Raw genomic sequence first — 24,180 nt, forward strand, 5'->3', positions numbered from 1 at the left:
AGAACTGCCTTATGATCCAGCAATCCCACTGCTGGGCATACACACTGAGGAAACCAGAAGGGAAAGAGACACGTGTACCCCAATGTTCATCGCAGCACTGTTTATAATAGCCAGGACATGGAAGCAACCTAGATGTCCATCAGCAGATGAATGGAAAAGAAAGCTGTGGTACATATACACAATGGAGTATTACTCAGCCATTAAAAAGAATACATTTGAATCAGTTCTAATGAGGTGGATGAAACTGGAGCCTATTATACAGAGTGAAGTAAGCCAGAAGGAAAAACACCAATACAGTATACTAACGCATATATATGGAATTTAGAAAGATGATAACAATAACTCTGTGTACGAGACAGCAAAAGTGACACTGATGTATGGAACAGTCTTATGGACTCTGTGGGAGAGGGAGAGGGTGGGAAGATTTGGGAGAATGGCATTGAAACAGGTAAAATATCATGTATGAAACGAGATGCCAGTCCAGGTTCAATGCACGATACTGGATGCTTGGGGCTAATGCACTGGGACGACCCAGAGGGATGGTATGGGGAGGGAGGAGGGAGGAGGGTTCAGGATGGGGGGGAGCACATGTATACCTGTGACGGATTCATTTTGATATTTGGCAAAACTAATACAATTATGTAAAGTTTAAAAAAAAAAAAAAAGCTGAGACAAAAAAAATAAAAAAATAAAAAGCTGAGAGAATATTCATTGGAAGGACTGATGCTGAAGCTGAAACTCCAATACTTTGGCCATCTGATGGGAAGAACTGACTCACTGGAAAAGACCCTGATGCTGGAGAAGATTGAAGGCAGGAAGAAAAGGGGATGACAGAGGATGAGATGGTTGGATGTTATCACCAACTTGGTGGACACGAGTTTGAGCAAGCTCTGGGAGTTGGTAATGGAGAGGGAAGCCTGGCATGCTGCAGTCCATGGGGTTGCAAAGGGTCAGACATGACTGAGCAACTGAACTGAACTGACCATATAAGCGTCTGTATGACATTATGGTTAAAGGCTTGAGAAGCTACAACATCACTGAGAGAGTGGAGAGAAAGATTATGCAGGGCAAAAAACCTTATATTCTGCCCACATTTCAATATTAGCAAAATGAGTTAATGAAAGAATCAAAGAAAGAACCAGGGTTCAGAGAGATAGATGACTGCTTAATCATGAGAAAAGAGACATTTAAGAAAAGGAGTGAAGGGCAAGGGCAGGACTTTTGGCTATCACTGAGTAATAATGATGCTGGCAAAATCACCCTTTTAAAAAGCAACTTTAAAGCTGGATAAAACTTAACAACAACAACAATCATTTCAGTACTTTGGAAATTGAACAAAAGCACGTAACAACCTGAAAATTTAATTTTGTTTTTGTTTTTTAAACTGCTGAACTTTGGGTAAGAACAGTAAGAATCTGTGGTCTTCTGGCCTGTGTGTTAGTCGCTCAGTCGTGTCCAATTGTTTGCAACCTCATGGACTGTAGACCTCCAGGCTCTTTCATCCACGGGATTTTTTCAGGCAAGAATACTGGAGTGGGTTGCCATTTCTTTCTCCAGAACATCTTACCAACCCAGGAATCAAACCGGGGTCTCCCACACTGCAGGCAGACTCTTCTGTCTGAGCCACCAGGGAAGCTCTGACCTGAGGCTTCTGGCCTGAGGCTGCACCTATTCTTCCATCAGCTCAGTCAATGGGAAGATTTTCCCAGGGTGTGACAGGCTGTGAGGACTGGCAGTTTCTCTGCTGAAACTCAAGAGGGCTCATTTGATTTAGAGTGATGAACAAAGCACACACCCAGCAATAGTGTCAGTGAACAGTATGAAAAGGCAAAAAGACAGGACATTAAAAGATGAAATCCCCAGGTTGGTAGGTGCCCAATATGCTACTGGAGATCAGTAGAAGAAATAACTCCAGAAAGAATGAAGGGATGGAGCCAAAGCAAAAACAACACCAGCTGTGGATGCGACTAGTGAAAGAAACAAAGGCCAATGCTGTAAAAAGCAATATTGCATAGGAACCTGGAATGTTAGGTCCATGAATCAAGGTAAATTGGAAGTGGTCAAACAGGAGATGGCAAGAATGAACACTGACATTTTAGGAATCAGCAAGATGGCAAGCGTGAACATCGACATTTTAGGAATCAGCAAACTAAAATGGACTGGAATGGGTGAATTTCACTCAGATGACCATTATATCTACTACTCTGGGCAAGAATCCCTTAGAAGAACTGGAGTAGCCCTCATAATCAACAAAAGAGTCTGAAATGCAGTACTTGGATGCAATCTCAAAAATGACAGAATGATCTCTGTTCGTTTCCAAGGCAAATCATTCAATATCACAGTAATCCAAGTCTATGCCCCAACCACTAATGCCGAAGAAGCTGAAGTTCAACAGTTCTATGAAGACCTACAAGACCTTCTAGAAGTAACACCAAAAAAAGATGTCCTTTTCATTAAAGGGGACTGGAATGCAAAAATGGGGAATCAGGAGATATCTGAAGTAACAGGCAAATTTGGCCTTGGAGTACAGAATGAAGCAGGGCAAAGGCTCATAGAGTTCTGCCAAGAGAACGCACTCATCATAGGAAACACCCTCTTCCAACAACACAAGAGACGATTCTACACATGGACATCACCAGATGGCCAACACCAAAATCAGACTGATTATATTCCTTGCAGCCAAAGATGGAGAAGCTCTATACAATCAGCAAAAACAAGACTGGGAGCTGACTGGGGCTCAGATCATGAACTCCTTATTGCCAAATTCAGACTGAAATTGAAGAAAGTTGAGAAAACCACTAGATCATTCAGGTATAACCTAAATCAAATCCCTTACGATTATACAGTGGAAGTGAGAAATAGATTTAAGGGATTAGATCTGATAGACAGTGCCTGGAGAACTATGGAAGGAGCTTTGTGACATTGTACAGGAGACAGGAATCGAGACCATCCCCAAGAAAAAGAAACACAAGAAAGCAAAATGGTTGTCTGAGGAGGCCTTACAGATAGCTGAAAAAAGAAAAGACGCAAAAGGCAAAGGAGAAAAGGAAAGATATACCCATTTCAATGCAGAATTCCAAAGAATAGCAAGGAGAGATAAAAAACGCTTCCTCAGTGATCAGTGCAAAGAAAAAGAGGAAAACAATAGAATGGGAAAGATTAGCGATCTCTTCAAGAAAAATAGAGATACCAAAGGAAAATTTCATACAAAGATGGACACAATAAAGGACAGAAATGGTATGGACCTAAGACAAGCAGAAAATATTAAGAACAGGTGGCAAGAACACACAGAAGAACTGTACAAAAAAGATCTTCATGACCCAGATAATCATGATGGTATTTTCATTCACCTAGAGCCAGGTACCCTGGAATGCTAAGTGAAGTGGGACTTAGGAAGCATCACTACGAACAAAGCTAGTGGAGGTGATGGAATTCCAGTTGAGCTATTTCAAATCCTAAAAGATGATGCTGTGAAAGTGCTGCCCTCAATATGCCAGTAAATTTGGAAAACTCAGCACTGGCCACAGGACTGGAAAAGGTCAGTTTTCATTCCAATCCCAAAGAAAGGAAATACCAAAGAATGCTCAATCTACCACACAATTGCATTCATCTCACACGCTAGTAAAGTAATGCTCAAAATTCTCCAAGCCAGGCTTCAATAGTACGTGAACCATGAACTTCCAGATGTTCAAGCTGGATTTAGAAAAGGCAGAGGAATCAGAGATCAAATTGCCAACAACCAATGGATCATCAAAAAAGCAAGTGAGTTCCAAAAAAACATCTATTTCTGCTTTATTGCCTACGTCAAAGCCTTTGACTGTGTGGATTACAATAAACTGTGGAAAATTCTGACAGAGATGAAATACCAGACCACCTGACCTGCCTCTTGAGAAATTTGTTTTTTTTTTTTTTTCCCTCTTTTATTTATTAAAAAAAAAAATTTTTTTTTACTTTACAATATTGTATTGGTTTTGCCATACATCAACATGCATCTTGAGAAATTTGTATGCAGGTCAGGAAGCAAAAGTTAGAACTGGACATGGAACAACAGATTGGTTCCAAGTTTGGAAAGGAGTACATCAAGGCTGTATATTGTCACCCAGCTTATTTATCTTATATGCAGCAAATATCATGAGAAATGCTGGGCTGGAAGAAGCACAATCTAGAATCAAGATGCCAGGAGAAATATAAGTTACCTCAGATATGCAGATGACACCACCCTTATGGCCCAAAGTGAAGAACTAAAGAGCCTCTTGATGAAAGTGAAACAGGACAGTGAAAAGTTGGCTTAAAACTCAACATTCAGAAAACTAAGATCATGGCACCTGGTCCCATCGCTTCAAGGCAAATAGATGGTTAAACAGTGACAGACTTTATTTTTTTTGGCTCCAAAATCACTGCAGATGATGACTACAGCCATGGAATTAAAAGCTGCTTACTCCTTGGGAGAAAAGTTGTGACCAACCTAGACAGCATATTAAAAAGCAGAGACATTACTTTGCCAACAAATTCTGTCTAGTCAAAGCTATGGTTTTTCCAGTAGTCATGTATGGATGTAAGAGTTGGACGACAAAGAAAGCTGAGCGCTGAAGAATTGATGATTTTGAACAGTGGTGTTGGAGAAGACTCTTGAGTCCCTTGGACAGCAAGGAGATCCAACCAGTCCATCCTAAAGGAAATCAGTCCTGACTATACATTGGTAGGACTTATACTGAAGCTGAAACTCCAATACTTTGTCCACCTGATGGGAAGAACTGACTCACCAGAAAAGACCGTGATGCTGGGAAAGATTGAAGGCATGAGGAGAAGGGGATGACAGAGGATGAGATGGTTGGATGGCATCACTGACTCAATGGACATGAGTTTGAGTAAGTTCCGGGAGTTGGTGATGGACAGGGAAGCCTGGCGTGCTATAGTCCACGCATTTGCAAAGAGGCAGACACAACTGAACAACTGAACTGAACTGAACTGATTCTGATATTTCTTTGTTAGTGTAAAGAAGGGGAACAGATTTTTTCATGTTAATCTTGTATCCTGCTATGTTGCTGAATTTATCAGTCCTAGTAGTTTCTGTGTGGAGTCTTTAGCGTTTTCTATATACAGTATAATGTCATATGCTTACAATGACAATTTTACCTCTTCTCTTCCAATTTGGATAATTTTTCTTTTTCTTCTATGATTGCTGTGGCTAAGACTTCAATTATTATGTTGAAGAGAAGTGCTGAGAGTGGGCATCAGTGTCTTGTTCCAGATTTTAGCAGGAAAGTTTTCAAGCTTTTCCCTGTTAAGTATTATGGTGGTTGGGGTTTGTCATAAATAACTTTTATGTTGAGATATGTTCCCTCAAAGGGCTTCCCAGATAGCTCAGTTGGTAAAGAATCTGCCTAGAATGCAGGAGACACTGGTTTGATCCCTGGGCTGTGAAGGTTTGCTGGAGAAGGGACAGGCTACCCACTCCCGTATTCCTGGGCTTCCCTTGTGGCTCAGCTGGTAAAGAATTCACCTGCAATGAAAGAGACCTGGGTTCGATCCCTGGGTTAAGAAGATCCCCTGGAGAAGGGAAAGGCTACCAACTGCAGTATACTGGCCTGGAGAATCCCATGGACTATATAGTTCATGGGGTCGCAAAGAGTCGGACACGCCCAAGCGACTTTCAGTTTCACTTCATGTTCCCTCAATATCCATTTTGGTAACAGTTTGTATCATGAATGGATGTTGCATTTTATCAAATGCTTCTTCTGCATCTATTGAGATCATCATGTGGTTTCCATCTTTCCTTTTCTTGGTATTGTATATCACATTGATTTATATATACTTTATATATATATATATAACTCTAACTTCTTTAAGACTTAAAATTATACAAAACAGTAATCATATCACTGTATTAATGGGTTTTAAACACAGGTAAAAAATATCCATGTAAAACAAAAGAAGGTAGTCAAGAATACCACCCAAATAATCTTAGGTGATCTAAGAAATCAGTATTTAATATTGATATTAATATCAACATTTAAACTTTTCAATATTTAAACTTAAGCAAAGAAATTATCAACAGTCTTGACTAGAGAATCAAATAGAAAGTATTATGTTATTCAGTTCAGTTCAGTTCCGTCACGTCCAACTCTTTGCAACCCCATGAACCACAGCACAGCAGGCCTCCCTGTCCATTACCAACTCCCGGAGTCCACCCAAACCGATGTCCATTGAGTCGGTGATGCCATCCAACCATCTCATCCTCTGTCGTCCCCTTCTCCTCCTGCCTTCAATCTTTCCCAACATCATGGTCTTTTCAAATGAGTCAGCTCTTCGCGTCAGGTGGCCAAAGTATTGGAGTTTCAGCTTCAACATCAGTTCTTCCAATGAACACCCAGGACTGATCTTTAGGATGGACTGGTTGGATGTCCTTGCAGTCCAAGGGACTCTCAAGAGTCTTCTTCAACACCACAGTTCAAAAGCATCAATTCTTTGGCGCTCAGCTTTCTTTATAATCCAACTCTCACATCCATACATGACTACTGGAAAAACCATAGCCTTGACTAGATGGACCTTTGTTGACAAAGTAATGTCTCTGCTTTTTAATATGCGGTCTAGGTTGGTCATAACTTTCCTTCCAAGGACTAAGCATCTTTTAATTTCATGGCTGCAATCAGCATCTGCAGTGATTTTGGAGCCCCCCAAAATAAAGTCAGCCACTGTTTCCACTGTTTCTCCATCTACTTCGCATGAAGTGATGGGACTGGATGCCATGATCTTAGTTTTCTGAATGTTGAGCTTTAGGCCAACTTTTTCACTCTCTTCTTTCACTTTCATCAACAGGCTCTTTAGTTCTTCTTCACTTTCTGCCATAAGGGTGGTGTCATCTGCATATCTGAGGTTATTGATATTTCTCCCGGCAATATCAACTTGTGCTTCCTCCAGCCCAGCATTTCTCATGATATACTCTGCATATAAGTTAAATAAGCAGGGTGACAATATACAGCCTTGACGTACTCCTTTTCCTATTTGGAAACAGTCTGTTGTTCCATGTCCAGTTTTAACTGTTGTTTCCTGACCTGCATACAGGTTTCTCAGGATGCCGGTCAGGTGGTCTGGTATTCTCATCTCTTTCAGAATTTTCCACAGTTTATTGTGATCCACACAGTCAAAGGCTTTGGCATAGTCAATAAAGCAGAAATAGATGTTTTTCTGGAACTCTCTTGCTTTTTCCATTATTAAAATGTATTATCCAGGTTTGATGAAATTTTAAGCCACATATATGAAATGACCAACTCCCCCACCCCCAAGAAACAAAACAGAATATAGTTGATCCTTGCATATGGGTTTGTACTATGCAGGTCCACTTATACACATATTGTTGTTGTTTTTCCCCCCAGTAAATATGTACTACAGTACTACATAGTCCACGTTTGGTTGAATCCATGGATGCATAACCATGGATATGAAGGGCTGGCCCTAAAACTATACTGGGATTTTCAAACAGTGGGGGATAAACGATCCTAACCCCTGTGTTGTCCAAGGGTCAACTGTAATTATGTTTCCAAAATGTCATGGTTTATAGCATTCTTTATATTCATTCCAACATTTCAACCTCTGAAAGCAAGCAAGAGACACACAGAGCTGGATGGAAACTTTTTTGGAAATTTATGTGGACCCTGATAAAGCCAGACTCTCCTTGCCTTAAAAATAAATGGAGAATTTACTGTTCAGTATATAGCATGTGCTCAATAAATATTTTAACTTTGCAGAGATGATTTTTGCATAATTTAGAGTAGATTAGAATTTGTCTAGGAGTCTCAATCTAAAATTTAGATCTAGAAAACCTTATGATTTGTACAGAAAAATTAATTTATAGCCTTGAACAAAAGAGTTCTATTTACCTGAATTTCTTCAACTACTGATTTGAACTGGGGAATACGCTCCGTCATGTTTTTAACCAATTCCATTGCGTTATCGAATCCCTTCACATATTCTCCGTACATCTTAAGGAATGGTGCCAATTTCTGAAGGATGTCACCAATTCTAGGGGTAGTTTCCCTGTATAAAACATAGAAGCAAGCTATTAAGATTTCTTATAGAATGAATGAATGTAGAGGACTCCAAAGTAATCACTTTTTATACACATTCTGTGCTTTTATCAGATCCACTTTGCTCCAAAACTGACAGAATGAAAAAAGCACTTTTTAAAAGAGAGTTAATAATGACACTGTAAAGAGAAATGCTATGGAATTCTGATGTTCCAGATAATCCCTAATATCTTGTTTCTACTAATCAAACTAAAGCTTGTAAAGAAGAGATAAAATGTTTTCAACTAAAGCCAAAAAATGTACTACAAGGTCTTTCAGGGATCTTTAACATAAAAAATTTTGCATAAATGCTGCCTTGGATATATTACTTGTTATCTACTCCCCTTACCATTCTTGCATTCTTTTCTCCAGCTCTGGCAATAGGAATCTACTATGGAAGGTATTTATTGATGAAATATTAGAAAAGATTTTATTCACCAGCTCTGCTGAAAATGAACCTCGATTTGCTTCTTCCAATAGTTTGCAATAAAATACCTGAATAAGAAAATAAAGCAAATATTACTTCAAATTTATTGGTTAACCATCTAGCATTGTGCTGAGGCACACAGTGGGCTCTTAATAACTTTTTGTTGAATAAATGTAAAAGTTCATGATTCAAGAAATCAATCACTTTTGAAATGGAGGAATGACAATATGCTTTGAAGAGAAAAACCAGGAATTAGAATTACGAAACTAATTCTAATCTAGGCTGTGCCTCTATCTACAGGATATTAATCTTTTCTATTCCAGAGAAATTTCCAATCGAGGCTAATGGTGAAACAGGAGGGAAAGGGGCCGGGAACAACTTCTGAAAGAATGACATAACCCAAGAACACAAGCATAAATCAATTAGAATCAAATGGGTCCAAGACGACAGACAAGCCAACTTCAACTAGACTTTGATCCTCAATCAGCAAGCTAAATGACACGCTCAGAGGCGCCATGACAGTTCCAAGGCACTACCAAAAGACCAAAAAGTGGGTGGTGGCCCAATTCCTGGAAATTTCCACCCCTTCCCCAAAATATGAAATTACCCAGCCCATAAAAACTGATTATGCCGCATTTTGGGGCCACTGCACTCGCCTTCTGTGATGGCCCACACTCTGTGGAGTGTGTTTCTCTCTGAATAAATCCACTTTTTATGTATCACTTTGTCTCTCACCGAATTCTTTCTGTGATGAGACATTAAGGACCTGAACTTCATTACTGTGGGTTTTGGCTGAATGCCATGTACCAGCCTTGTGGGTTAGAGTCCTAAGCAGGGTTTTGGCCAGGCTCGAGTCCTGGAACACGGGTTGAAGTTCAAATCTGAGAAAAATGGTTTCAAAATAGGATTTAACCTTCCTATCCACAGGCAGAGTTAAGAGATATGGAAAATGATATATATGCACAATAATTATATTTTCCACTCCTCTTTATTTTTTGAATGACTTTTATGTATTACATGTTGCCCTTTATTATAATTTATTGGCATAAATCTCATCTTCCCTATTTAAACAGTACACTCCTTGGGGACAGAGAACACTGTGAATTAGTTCTCATAGCACAACAGGCACTTAATAAAAAGGCAGTATGAACAAAAGAGTATTTTGGTTCTCAGATGTTTTCCTGCTTTACTAAGTAATAATGTATGATAACTTAAAACTCAGGAATGAGGATAAAAAAATCTTCTCTTGTACATAATAACAGGTATTTTAAAGACAGTAAAAATAGTTTTGCAGTCTTAGCTCTACTCCAGTAGGGCTACTATACCTCTTAATTGCCATTCTGTTAAATGTAGGCAGAAGGAAGTCTGTTCTTTCATAATGTCCAGATGGTTGTTTATTTTCTAAATTCACCTCTATTGCATTTTCTTGGGAGGCAAAAAGAATACAAAATTATGTCCTTAGAGACTCCAATAGGATATTTTAGTAATTAAGACTCTAAATTCTAAAAGGTCAGCCAACGTCACTAACAAGATAATATGGCTGGAAAAAAGAAAGAAAAAAAAGTGCAACCTGATAAGAGGAAAAAGCACATTTCCACTACAAGAATATCTTAAAGTTTCAGGTCTGTAATCTCCATGAGAACGGACATTATTTCAAAGGTACAAATCAACATAAATTGATTGACTTATGGTGAAATTCTTTGAAAAGTGAGTATTTGAGTCACAAACTCATTACTTTGGAGAACACAAGTCTTAATCAGGCCCCTTCAGGCTCACGCTAACAGACAACGTAGCTTACTTAGTCCAAGGATTCCTGATGAGGAGGCATGCCCAGGATGACCTGCTTCCACAAAGTTCCATTTTCCAATTGCCATAGTGGAACAAGCCTTCTTGTAAGTAACACTCAAACATAATACTCACTTTCTCTTCTAATAAGAAGAGTCTATATCAGTAATCTACCAATTCTCTTGATCTTTTATCAGTGTAACAGGATTAAGAGGCCATTGTGTTGAACAGTTATTCTTAATGATGCATTTTATAACTTTCTTCACAAATGTATACTTGAGATGATTCACAAGCCTCTACCATGATAAAAGTACAAAATGTTATTCACATATTCAACAACTATTAACACCAGGCACTGTTTTTAACTTTTCGTGCAAGGCTGAAAAAGTGAAATTTCAAATTTCCATCTGGCCCTATGACTCTAGGCTATTCCAATCACTCTCAATGGCTGAACAGCAAGTGAGACAAGAATCAGTGACGTATTCATGCCAGCATCTGAATCTCCTATTTAGTAACACGGTCTGCAGGATCACAATAAAGCGACAAGAAACAGTAGTGTTTAGGATTGAAAGATACAGATAAAGACATTTTGTGACCCATACGAGAGTCTTTCAATCTGTTTTCTATGAATTATGAAACCTTTGTACCTAATTAATTCACTGACAAAGTTGAAAATGTTAGTGATTTCCTTGAGGAAGTAGACAGAAACAGGCAAGCCATTCTTGCAGTTTCTAAAGCACTTTAATTACTAAGTTAAAGTGATGTATAATGACAAAAATAATTCTGAAAGAGAAAATATTACCTGATCTAAGAGAGCAAGTCGGCTGACATAAGCTCTTTCTGTAAGCAAAAGTTCATTGGCTATTTTGTGAAGTTTTTCTTCATCAGTCTCCTAAAAATAGAATAGATATTCACATATTAGGAAAGAAAGCTTGGATGGTATTTCTAAAGTAATAAACATTATCAAATGGTTTCATCAAAAGTTTTCTTAAGCTTCTCACATACCCAATTTCTTTAAGGCATTAAGGAACATCCAACCAGAAATGAACAAAACTAGACATTAGCAATCTGCTAGATTTACCCTATGACAACTTCTTTAGGTTATAACTTCTCTGATCTCTGTATCAATTAACAGTATCATCCATCTTTTCCCTGAAACATCTTTTATTTTTTTTATTTCCCAGGTACTATACTTTCCTCATTTTTCCCCTACCTCTCTCAGGCTACTCTTTGCACATGCTTGTATCACTCTATTAGCTCTATGCACAGAACTTTTTAGCTTAAAAATTTTAATTATAGAAAATTTCAATCTTATACAAAACTAGAGAAAATAGTAAAGCAAATCCCCATGTGTCCAACATCAAGATCCAACATCAACTCATTGTTAGTCTTCTTTCATCTATGCTCCCACCCATCTCCCCTCTACCTATATTATTTTTAATTAAATCCAGACTTTATTATTTCCTCAGTTGATATCTAATTAACTCTAAAATATCTTTGTATACCCTTACTAGTGTCATGAGGATAGCAATATTTTCCCCTTGTTAACTGATCCATCTCTTGTGTCTACTACAGTGCTTCAATAAAACACTGGCATTCAATAAAATATCACTGAATGAATGATGAACAGCAGTTGCACATGCCTAAATATTGCTGGACATTTATTATTGCTTTGATATGTTGTGAATCTAATACCAAAACTACCTTTTCTGTAATATCTCCATTCTACCACCATCCTTGGATCTTACCAACCCAGCAGTGGTTCTATCCCTTTCTAGTTAGCTGACTTAAATTACTTTAAGCTTAGTTCCCTATCACAAAATTCAGTCAGCCACCAACTCCTATTCATAATATTCTGTCTTTAGCATCATCTTTTAAGTTCTCATCACTAATACCCTGTTTGCTCATACCTTATCTCAAGCCCAGGCCAATCAACAGTAGTCCAATTATCTGATTCCATTATTTTGATGGCTCTAACCCACCTTGAATACTACTGTATAAGGAATCTTTCTAAAACTCTGCTCTCCTCACCTAATTCTAATTCTAATAGGAAAGGGAAAAAAAGTCTCCAATAGTCCTCTTCTCACTAAGGATAAAATCTAGGCTCTGTGTACCATTCAGAGTAGTTTCTACCTAGCTACTTTTCTGAAATACTCTTTTCATTCTAGGAGAGTATGAATATAATGAGTTTAGAAAAAACTTTAGTACCAAAGCAGACCAAAGTATACTTTAAGCCAGTGTCTAATTTGTGTAAAGTCTACATTTTGAACTCTGTATAAAATGTTATGAAGTTGTGTAAATATTTCATGGTATTAAACATACACGACATCTACTCTATGCTTTATATGCAATGTATATTTTAATGTGGAAAGTTACCATGCTGCTTCTTACATTACCACTGAATTGAGATATTTTTATGTGAGACTTTAGGATTAAGTAACATAATGCTGTTTAAATAATTTGTGGTCTCAGAAACACTGAAATAAGAACTATATAGCAATCAAATTCCACAATTAGTCAAGATTTTGGTTTAACTTAATAAATTCAGAGTAAAGTACCAGCATTGTTGGTTGCCTGCCTGGCATCCTTCCCTTCCCCTTATCTCTTAATGGTATCCAGATTTGGTTGTTGTGTCAATCCCAGTACTATGTAATCTTTCCTTTGCAGAAACTGACCTTATCCACAGATGAAAAGGGAGCCCTGAATGCTGTCACCACTGGATCATCAAAAAAGCAAGAGAGTACCAGAAAAACATCTATTTCTGCTTTATTGACTATGCCAAAGCCTTTGACTGTGTGGATCACAATAAACTGTGGAAAATTCTGAAAGAGATGGGAATACCAGACCACCTAACCTGCCTTTTGAGAAACCTATATGCAGGTCAGGAAGCAATAGTTAGAACTGGACATGGAACAACAGACTTGGTACCAAATAGGAAAAGGAGTACGTCAAGGCTGTATATTGTCACCCTGCTTATTTAACTTATATGCAGAGTACATCATGAGAAATGCTGGGCTGAAAGAAGCACAAGCTGGAATCAAGATTGCCAGGAGAAATATCAATAGCCTCAGATATGCAGATGACACCACCCTTATGGCAGAAAGTGAAGAGGAACTAAAAAGCCTCTTGATGAAAGTGAAAGAGGAGAGTGAAAAAATTGGCTTAAAGCTCAACATTCAGAAAACTAAGATCATGGCATCCAGTCCCATCACTTCATAGGAAATAAATGGGGAAACAGTGGAAACAGTGTCAGACTTCATATTTTGGGGCTCCAAAATCACTGCAGATGGTGACTGCAGCCATGAAATTAAAAGACACTTACTCCTTGGAAGGAAAGTTATGACCAACCTAGATAGCATATTGAAAAGCAGAGACATTACTTTGCCAACAAAGGTCCATCTAGTCAAGGCTATGGTTTTTCCAGTGGTCATGTATGGATGTGAAAGTTGGACTGTGAAGAAAGCTGAGCGTCGAAGAATTGATGCTTTTGAACTATAGTATTGGAGAACACTCTTGAGAGCCCCTTGGACTGCAGGGAGATCCAACCAGTCCATTCTAAAAGAGATCAGTCCTGGGTGTTCTTTGGAAGGAATAATGCTAAAGTTGAAACTCCAATATTTTGGCCACCTCATGTGAAGAGCTGACGCATTGGAAAAGACTGATGCTGGGAAGGATTGGAGGCAGGAGGAGAAGGGGACGACAGAGGATGAGATGGCTGGATGGCATCACCGACTTGATGGACATGAGTTTGAGTGAACTCTGTGAGTTGGTGATGGACAGAGGGGCCTGGTGTGCTGCGATTCATGGGGTCGCAAAGAGTTGGACATGACTGAGCGACTGAACTGAACTGAACTGAATGGTGTTGCTATCAATGGTATACCACAATTGGTTTAGGAGCAAATGTGACACAAGACAATATGCAATGGCAGCTTTGGAAAAGAAGGCTCCCTATCCTTAAGGAAGAAACAAAGAAAAAGAGATCTGTTTGCTGCTCTATGTAGATGAGGGCACGTGCAGGCTTAAGTGCTAAAGAGCAGTCATCTCATAACCACGGAAATGAAGACAATAAACTTCCTTACTATTTAAGGAGGTCGAGAAAAATATCTACTTCTGCTTTATTGACTATGCCAAAACTTTGACTGTGTGGATCACAACAAACTGTGGAAAATTCTTTAAAAAAATGGGAATATCAATATCAGACCACCTGATCTGCCTCCTGAGAAATCTGTATGCGGGTCAAGAAAACCAACAGTTAGAACTGAACATGGAACAACGGACTGGTTTCAAACTGGGAAAGGAGTATGTCAAGGCTATATGTTGTCACTCTGCTTATTTAAATTATATGCAGAGTACATCATGAGAAATGCCAGGCTGGATGAAGCACAAGCTCGAATCACGATTGCCATGAGAAATATCAATAACTTCAGATATGCAGATGACACCACCCTTATGGCAGAAAGCAAAGAGGAACTAAAGAGTCTCTTGATGAAAGTGAAACAGGAGAGTTAGAAAGATGGCTTAAGATCAAGTGTAGAACTCAACATTAAAAAAACTAAGATCATGGCATCTGGTCCCATCAATTCATGGCAAATAGATGGGGAAACAATGGAAACAGTGACAGACTTTATTTTCTTGGACTCCAAAATCACTGAAGATGGTGACTGCAACCATTACATTAAAAGACACTTGCTCCTTGGAAGAAAAGCTATGACAACATGTTAAAAAGCAGACATTACTTTGCCAACAAAGGTCCATCTAGTCAAAGCTATGGTTTTTCCAGTAGACACGTATGGATGTGACAGCTGCACTATAAAGAAAGCCAAAGAATTGATGCTTTTGAACTGTGGTGTTGGAGAAGACTCTTGAGAGTCCCTTGGACAGCAAGGAGATCCACCCAGTCCATCCTAAAGGAAATCAGTCATGAATATTCATTGAAAGGATTGATGCTGAAGTTGAAGCTCTAATACTCTGGCCACCTGATGGGAAGAACTGATTCATTGGAAAAGACCCTGATGCTGGGAAAGATTGAAGGCAGGAGGAGAAGAGGATGACAGATGAGATGGTTAGATGGCATCACTGACTCAATGGACATGAGTTTGAGCAAGCTCTGGGAGTTGGTGATGGATGGGGAAGCCTGGCGTGCTGCAGTCCATGAGGTCACAAAGAGTTGGACACAACTGAGTGACTGAACCAACTGACTGATGAATAGTATTGCAGTTACTGGTAGCATCCTGATCAATATGAAAAACTTCAAATACTAAAAAACATGTGAAGTATATTCCATGAAATTGATAAACGTTCAAGGAACTTTTAGATGATCACTAATTATAGAGAAGAAAATAAAATACCTAATGAACTAAAAATGTGACTTACAAAGCTATAAGTAAGTTTAATAAGTAAATACATAAGAAATCTACTGACATTTCAGAATAAGTTATGTATTGTTTCACATACAGGAAATACTGACCTGCATGAACACTACAGCTATTTGTTTCAGGTTTTAAGCCAGATTTACTGAGATAAAATTACAAATAGTAAAATTCACCCTTTTGGTGAATAGTTCTAGGAGTTTTGACAAATGCTTACAGTCATGTTACTACCACCACAATCAAGATAGGTAACGTTTCTATTGAAACTCTTCTTAGGTATCTATAGTCAATCACATTCCTCTTCTACCACTAACTCCTAGTAATGCTGATCTGGTTTGTTCCAGAAAGACATGTAAATGGAATGACATAGTATGTATGTGTCTTTTGTGCCTTGTTTCTTTTGCTTATCAAAAAGCATTTGAGATACATCCAAGTTGTTATTAGTATTAGCAGTTCATTCTTTTCCAGCCCTTCATTTTTTTTTAAGTTTTTCTTTTTTTTTTTTTTAATTTTTTTTAAATTTTATTTTTTAACTTTTGGCCAGCCCTTCATTTTATTCTTATAGTGGTGACATCTTTTTGACCCACCATGTTCTTTTCTATCTTCTAATGCTAAGATTTCTAACAGAAATCTTTAAAGAAAACAACCCAGCAGAATTTGTGCCATGATAAAATAATACATCTTATGAGTCAGAGAACTCACTAAATAACAGATTATACTGTCTACTACTGCTATGCGATGAGGTCACCCCTGAGGAAGTGGAAGAGGAAGTGGAATAAGAAGTTTATAAGAAAAAGTCTTTTGCTGACTGCAAATTATACTTTAGCTGATTGTGGCAAATTATGGGTATCCTGGTCATATTTTGTAAAATCCAAGAGAATGCCAGCAATTATTTGTAAAAACTATACTCCTGCACAGATGGTCTTCTAACATTAGGTCCCTAACCCTGGCAAAGCCAACACAAAGATAAGCAAAAGTAAACTTGCTAACAAATGGTTTAATCACTCATATATAAGGTATGTGAAAAGATACAAGGGATTTTATGGTGAAAGTGAGGACATCACAGAGTTATGGAGACTTTTTTAGGTTAATCACAACAATAATGTTGATAATATCACCATGATAAGAATAGCTAACAATTATTCACTGATTGTTATGTGTGGGTTTCCCTGGTAGATGGTAAAGAATCTGCCTGCAATGTGGGAGACCCAGGTTTGATCCCTGGGTTGGGAAGATCCCCTGGAATAGGAAATAGGCCAGACTGTTACAAGCATTTTACACACACTGACTGGTCCTTACAACAAGTCTATAAAATGGGTGCCAATATTATTCCTATTTTACATATAGTATACATATACAACAAAATTCCATAGCTTAAAAAAAAAAAAAACAAGACTCAAAGAGGCCAGGAAACTCGCCCAAGATTACAGTTAGGACTAAATCAGATTTTACTTATATAGCAGAGTATGTGATTTTGAGTAACTATTAGTAAATAGTTGGCTTTCACTCTAATCTTCTTTGCAACAAAAACTGAGACTATTATTTGCCTACAAGTGAACAGACTAATAAAATACCAACTATCCATTTAAAAATGAATGAGCATTTTAATTTATATGTTAGTTATTTTTCCAACATCGATTTTACTTAAAGCAGGCTTTTAAGCATTTTAGTAATAATTATCAGGTAAAAAATTCAGTCACATTTGATGTAATAATATGATGGCTTCCAAATTTTAAAAAATCAGTTTAGTTTCTGAACCTTGCTTACATTTCAGAAACATATATATTTCAGTACATTTAGGGAGAAGTATATGATCTCTCTGTATCCACAAGACTCTATTACTCTATCAGACTTACACTTAAATAATGAACCAAGGAGTTTTAGAACTGTTGGTACATTGGGGCTGTAGCCTGGTGTTTTTTTAAATAGCCCTTTACTAAGAAGTCATTTGTTTTTGTAATTCTTGGGAAAACAATAATGGTTACACAATAGTGACTGGATGAGTAATCTCATTTTGGTTCTTTTGGAACTGAATACACAGGTCTGATTTTACAAAATAAGTATAAATATGCTATATGAAAAGTATCTTACTTTTGATATACCTCTATAAAGGGATTATTTTTTTCTTCTTTTTTTACTTGTGAATATATACTGTATTAAAAGCTGATTTTCAGAGTATTTCCTTGAACAAAAACACACCAGAGTATAACTAAACCATCAGAACTAAAAAAGTAAGATACACTCCCCTTACAATAAAAGACTATACAATTTATTTTGCCCTACTTCTCTCTGCTTAATACATTCCTAGGCTATTATTGTGTACCTTTAAACCTCCAATAATCTTTTCACAGAGACCTGCTCCTTTTCACTAGGGTTAGGGTCAGCCTAGTTATTAGTCAATGTACCCGCTGGCACACTGCAGTGTCAATTCTATCTCCTTTGCAGATGTCACCAACTCCTGTAGCTCTTTTCAGACCTTTTGGCATGACTCTGCCATATGGCAGGAACTGGGACAAAGAGCAGCTCACAGAGTTCATTCACTGGATAGGCTGAAAATGCTTGTGTGGAGCCAACAATTCACTCTTCTGAATATTAGTGCCATACTCCCTGCCACATGCTTCAAAACTACCAAGAAAGGGAGCAGACATTTTGAAAAGAATTATGGAAATGCCAATGAGCAACTGTTTCCTGAAAGATTCCTTAAGGGTAGAATCTTAACTTATTTAAAAATGAATCAGATACTGACATTATGCTTTATAATTCTTCAATAAATGTTCTCATGTCACTTTTTAAGCAGGTTTTTTTCTAAAAACACTGAATCAAAACTACTAAAATTTCTTATAGCCTTCTTCATATATATATTTATAACATACTCAATATGCTATATGTAAAACTAACTATATACATATATATATACACACATAAATTATCAGGCTTTATAGAATGGATAATTCTTGCTCATGGGGAATTTCTATCCAAATCTGTCATCAGTTAATTACAGTCTTCAGTTTAGCAATAAGGAGTTCATGATCTGAGCTAGTAACTGACTGAAGTGAAGTGAAAGTCGCTCAATTGTGTCCAACTCTTTGTGAACCCAGTTCTCCTGCACTGCAGGCAGATTCTTTACCAGCTGAGCCACAAGGGAAGCCCTGTAAGTGACTGAGTTAAATTCAATTCAGGTTTGTGAAAACAAAGTTCTTATTCTGCTGCCACCTTATAAATAAGAGAACTCTCCCTGGATCTAGGGAAGAAGAAAATGAGAAGGCATGGGAATAAAACACAAACTTTGTATTCTAATAAGATCATATAATAATGCCATAAGTAAGGCCACATGGTCTCAGGGAAGATTTGTAATCAGGAAGAAATGTATCACTAGGTACACATTATAAGAAAAAGAGGACAACCACTATAAAATGCAGGCATTGTTCCTTCCCCTGCCTCACAATACAGCCTCACAAGCATAAATAGTCTGTTACTTTAACATGATCCTTCAGGAAGTTTAGGGAGCAAAATCCAAGCCTAATTGTGACCAGTACCAATATTTTCCCAGTCTACATCCTCCACACTGTTTATCAAATTCGAAAGTAAGAGCTTTAAATCTGAAGGTTTAAATTACATCTTTTTGATAGAGGTTGCAGAGGAGAGAGGAACAGAGCCTGAACCGAGGAGAACAACTTGGTTACCTGCACAAAATCAGACTGGAAATGACAAAAAGAGAGGAAAACTTTGTTCTTCTTATACACAATTTAATATACATTAGACTAAAGTAGGCTGCAGTCCATGGGGTCGCTAAGAGTCGGACACAACTGAGTGACTTCACTTTCATGCATTGGAGAAGGAAATGGCAACCCACTCCAGTATTCTTGCCTGGAGAATCCCAGGGATGGAGGAGCCTGGTGGGCTGCTGTCTATGGGATCGCACAGAGTCGGACACGACTGAAGTGACTTAGCAGCAGCAGCAGCAGACTAAAGTGTCCTTTGGGTTTAGCAGAAATTATAGATCAAACATCAAGAAAATATAATATATACTCAGAATCAATAACTAAGTTAACCTATCCCAAGCCAAGGCAGAATATCAAAGTAATTAGGTCACATAATATTTCTGATGACAGTAAAGCCTTGTACACATTAGCATTTTACATGGTAATAATCTATGGTGTTCAGGCAGGATAAACAAACAAAACATAAAAAATTGAAGTTAATAGGCAAGAGGCATGCAAACGTATCTGTGTATCTTGTAAGGAGTACATCAGTTTAAAGAAGAACTAAGAGTAAGGTGCTGGGATCTTCAGCAGGCACAATATGCTGAATGTCTATCAAGGGACATCTCAGATCATGAGTCTATTTATCTAGATTTACAAATGAGGAAACGGGATTTTTATTTTTTGTTTTATTTAACAAATATACAGCTCACATTGTTTCAAGACACTGTTCTCTATGCTTTACAACTATTAAAAGATCTACACCTTGTAAAAATGTTATGAAGTAGGTAATAGTATCTCCATTTTACAGATGAGGCAACCTGAGGTACACAGATGTTTGAGATGACCTGCTCAAGGTCACATAGCTGGTAAGTAGCTGAGATGGAATTCAAACTGAGAAAGTCTGCTTCTTGAGCCTGTCTTCCTATTGCTCTGTTTTGCTTTCGTTTTTTTTAAGCCACATACAATCACCACTGTTTTTTCAAGTTCTGATCTTTCTATCTCTGTCACACCCACACTAAACTGAATCTTTGTGCACACTGTGGCCTCCAACCACCTGACTTCCCCAAATCTCCTGGTTCATATTAACATTCTGTTAAACCCAATCCCTGATTCTGTTGTCCTGCTGTTCTTCGCTCTGCTGCACGGCCAATCCCACTCCAAGTTTGCTTTCTCTTTCTTGAGTTCCAGGCCACTCAGCAAGCTGGAGAGACTGCTGACTGGTAACACCATCTTGGACCTGAGTCCTCAGAGTCTTGGTCACAAGGCACCACGAAAGTTAATCTCTCCACCGTCTTCAAACTCAAAGTCCCATTCTTTGAAGATACTCCACTGGTCTTTATGGCAGGGGACCCCCAACCCCCGGTCTACAGACTGCTGCTGGTCCATGGCCTGTTAGGAACCAGGCTGCACAGCAGGAGATGAGCGCCAGGTGAAATCTAAACCACCTAACCCTGCCCCCGCCCATGGAAAAATTGTTTTCCATGAAATTGGTCCCTGGTACCAAAAAGGTTGCGGTTCAAACTGACACACCCAGCACCAAGCCTCTATAGGCTGTATCTCAGAACCTCACTCACTCACTCGGTGAGCTCCAGACTGCCTGACTTCTCCATTTCTGCTAACAACAGGTAATTCATCCTCTCAGCCATGCTCCAAACCTTGGCTCTATCTTTGAGCTCTCCTTTCCCCTTTATCTCATGATACCTTAAATAATGGTCATTTATCTTAATCAGCTCAACTGCTAGCTTCCTCTTTGAATTTACTGCAGTGCCTTGCACATGGTATATGTGCAATATAGATTCACTGTATTTAATCTGAATACCCAGATTTACTGAGCTACTTAGCTATAATGTCCCAGGAAAGGCCTAGGTCTCCAGGATAACTCCTAATTCCACATTTTAAATGATGACAGTCCTTGCGAGTTCATCAATTCCAGGCCCCCATCCTCTGCCCTCTGAAGCCCAGTGATTCTCATAATAGAATCCTTCTTTCTCCTCTTGGAAAAATCACTATGTTCCCCTTTTGATTATGCTTGTGCTCTTCAGGGCTCAGTGCCTGGCCTTCTTCCGGTTCCTACATATTCTATTTTGGCAATATTAATCACTTGCTTACATACATCCTCTTACATTCCTACCCTCTTTCCTGAGTTCCAGATCCTTATTTCGCCTGCATAATATCTTCCAATGGATGTCTTGTAGGTGCCACAAGCTGAGTAGTACAAAAGAAGTCTAATTAACCATTCTACTCCCTCCTCTCATTCCAAACACAATCACTTCCCTTCTTGTCTGTCATCTCAACCAGGTTAGGAAACCAGGACCTGTAGAATTCAGTACTAATGTGCCCTGAGGTTACACAGCTGGGAAGTAATGGGGCTGGGATCTGAATTCATCTCTTTTAATTCTAAAGCTTTAGAATCCTAAAGCTTTAATTCTATAGCTTTCATCCTTAACCAATAATCCATAATGTCTCCAGAATATTCCGTTTTTGTTTTAGATATTTTCCCCTGGACTTTGCAATGTGTTGTGTTAGTTGCTCAGTGGTGTCCAACTCTTTGGGACCCATGGACTGTAGCCCAGCACGTTCCTTTATCCACAGGATTCACCAGGCAAGAATACTGGAGTAGGTTACCATGTCCTTCTCCAGGACGTTGCAAAAGTCCTTTAAATTTATTATGTCTAAAGCCAATTAATTTTTCTTGCCTCCAAATATGTTGTTCTTTCTATTCCTTTGTAGTTCAGTAAATGGTACGCCATCCCATCTGCCACTTCACTGAATGAAGCTACAGGGAATGAACATGACTCATTCCCTATATCCAGTCATGCAGTTCTCAGAAATCTCTCTTCCTTGTCCCTAACCCTCTGCTTCATCCAGGACCTTTTCCTTTCACACCTGGAATACAACTGTTGCTTACTAACCATGTACCCTGCTCCATCTGTTTTTCCTTTCATCTGAGTCATTTTTCTAAAACCCACAGATGTACAATCATGTCACTTCCATGCTTTAATTAAATGCCTCTTAGACAGATAGTATTAGGCTTATGGAAAGCTTGAAATAACATGGAAAATACCTATCCTACAAAACAGGATGCAGAATGACCATATATTAAGCTATTGAAATTTTTTTTTAAATCAGCTGAGAAAAATAAGCTAGATATCAAAGCACTTTGATAAGTGCAAATAAGTTAGATATCAAAGCACTTTTCTCTAGGTGGTAGAACTATGAGTGATTTTGTATTCTCAATGCTTTGCTGCATTTTCTTGATTTTCTATGAGGTTTATTACTTTTTATTCAGACTTTTAAAAATCTTAAAAAAAAAAAAATCTCCTGTGCTTTCAGGGGGAAAAAATACAATGTAGGCACACAAACCCACTGCAATTTATCCTTAGCTTATATTTTCTCATTAAGCCTATTCTTCTACCCCAACACTCATTTCACTAGCCCTTCTGGCCTCTATTATGAGGCCAGAAAAATCCCTAGACATGGCAACTACCCTCCTGTTTCTACTCTCAGCCCTGTGCCCAGCCTAGATGCTCTCCTCTCCCCTACCTCCCTGCTCCCCTCTATTTTGGACCACCAGCACCTCCCACTGCTCCGTCAAGTCCAGTTGTGCTACAGCCTTCCCCTCACCAGCTATCCTCCAGGCACAGCTATTTTCTCATAGTGTTTCCTAAGCCCTTATTGTACCACATCGTGGTGATTTACTCATGTTTCTCTCCCCTCAGCAGACTGAGACTTTGTGGAAAGGGCCTGCCTTATTCATTTCTGTCTCCAGGACCCAGGAAAGTAAGTCCTGCATACTGAATTTTTAAAGTGAACAATAGTAGATATATGTTTTTTCAGGTATAGGCTCTCTGAAGCTCACTTTTTCTCATTTCTTTCTTAGAACTTTCCAACAGACTAAACAGTCACCATAACGTAAAGAAGTTTCTGAGATTCCCATCAGTTCTAAATAAATAATGAAAAGCTATCCTCAAGACTTTTATGAACTATCCACATGGTTAGTGGGAAAACTTTTCCATTATCCTACATGCCATTTTTAAATGCCTACAACTTTAGTTGGAACCTTCATTATAATACTAGTAACAATGAATATTGATTAGTAAAGCTGGATAATTTGTTTGTGCTGCCTTTCACTTTCTTGGAATTAAAAGCTGATTTGTCAAGAGAAGAAATATAGGAGTAATTTACTACTTGTCTTCAAATCTAACAAGACCACTAAAGCTGTCTCTTTATATTTCAAGATGTGAACCAAAAGAAATTTAAAGTTTTATTGGGGAATGGGGGATAAATTGCGAGACTGGGGTTGACATATGTACACTGCTGCTGCTGCTGCTAAGTCGCTTCAGTCGTGTCCGACTCTGTGAGACCCCATAGACGGAAGCCCACCAGGCTCCCCTGTCCCTGGGATTCTCCAGGCAAGAACACTGGAGTGGGTTGCCATTTCCTTCTCAAATGCATGAAAGTGAAAAGTGAAAGGGAAGTCGCTCAGTCGTGTCCGACTCTTAGTGACCCCATGGACTACAGCCTACCAGGCTCCTCCATCCATGGGATTTTCCAGGCAAGAGTATTGGAGTGGGGTGCCATTGCCTTCTCCATATATACACTACTATATATAAAGTAGACAACTAATATAAACCTACAGTATGGCATAGGGAACTCTACTCAATCCTTTGTAATGACCTAAATATGGGAACAGAATCTAAAGAAGAGCAGATATACGGATACGTATAACTGATTCACTTTGGGGTATAGCAGAAACCAACATAACATTGTAAATCAACTATACTCTAATAAAAATTAATTTAAAATCAAAATAAAGCTTGATTATAAAA

The 24,180-nt window shown here is 38.4% G+C and overlaps 1 protein-coding gene across 11 annotated transcripts in view; it reads right to left on the bottom strand.

Annotated features, from left to right (window-relative positions):
* FGD4 (FYVE, RhoGEF and PH domain containing 4) overlaps window positions 1-24,180 on the bottom strand; it is a 243,680-nt gene that overhangs the window by 49,855 nt on the left and 169,645 nt on the right. For all 11 annotated transcript variants that reach the window (XM_024992557.2, XM_059887007.1, XM_024992560.2 and 8 more), the window contains 3 exons: window positions 11,081-11,170; window positions 8,416-8,561; window positions 7,881-8,037 (listed from right to left, as the gene is read on the bottom strand). In XM_024992557.2, coding sequence (XP_024848325.1) covers window positions 7,881-8,037; window positions 8,416-8,561; window positions 11,081-11,170 — 393 coding nt within the window. The remainder of the gene's footprint in view (window positions 1-7,880; window positions 8,038-8,415; window positions 8,562-11,080; window positions 11,171-24,180) is intronic.

This window comes from Bos taurus, chromosome 5 (assembly GCF_002263795.3).
Source record: "Bos taurus isolate L1 Dominette 01449 registration number 42190680 breed Hereford chromosome 5, ARS-UCD2.0, whole genome shotgun sequence".
NCBI classification, from domain to species: Eukaryota; Metazoa; Chordata; class Mammalia; order Artiodactyla; family Bovidae; genus Bos; species Bos taurus.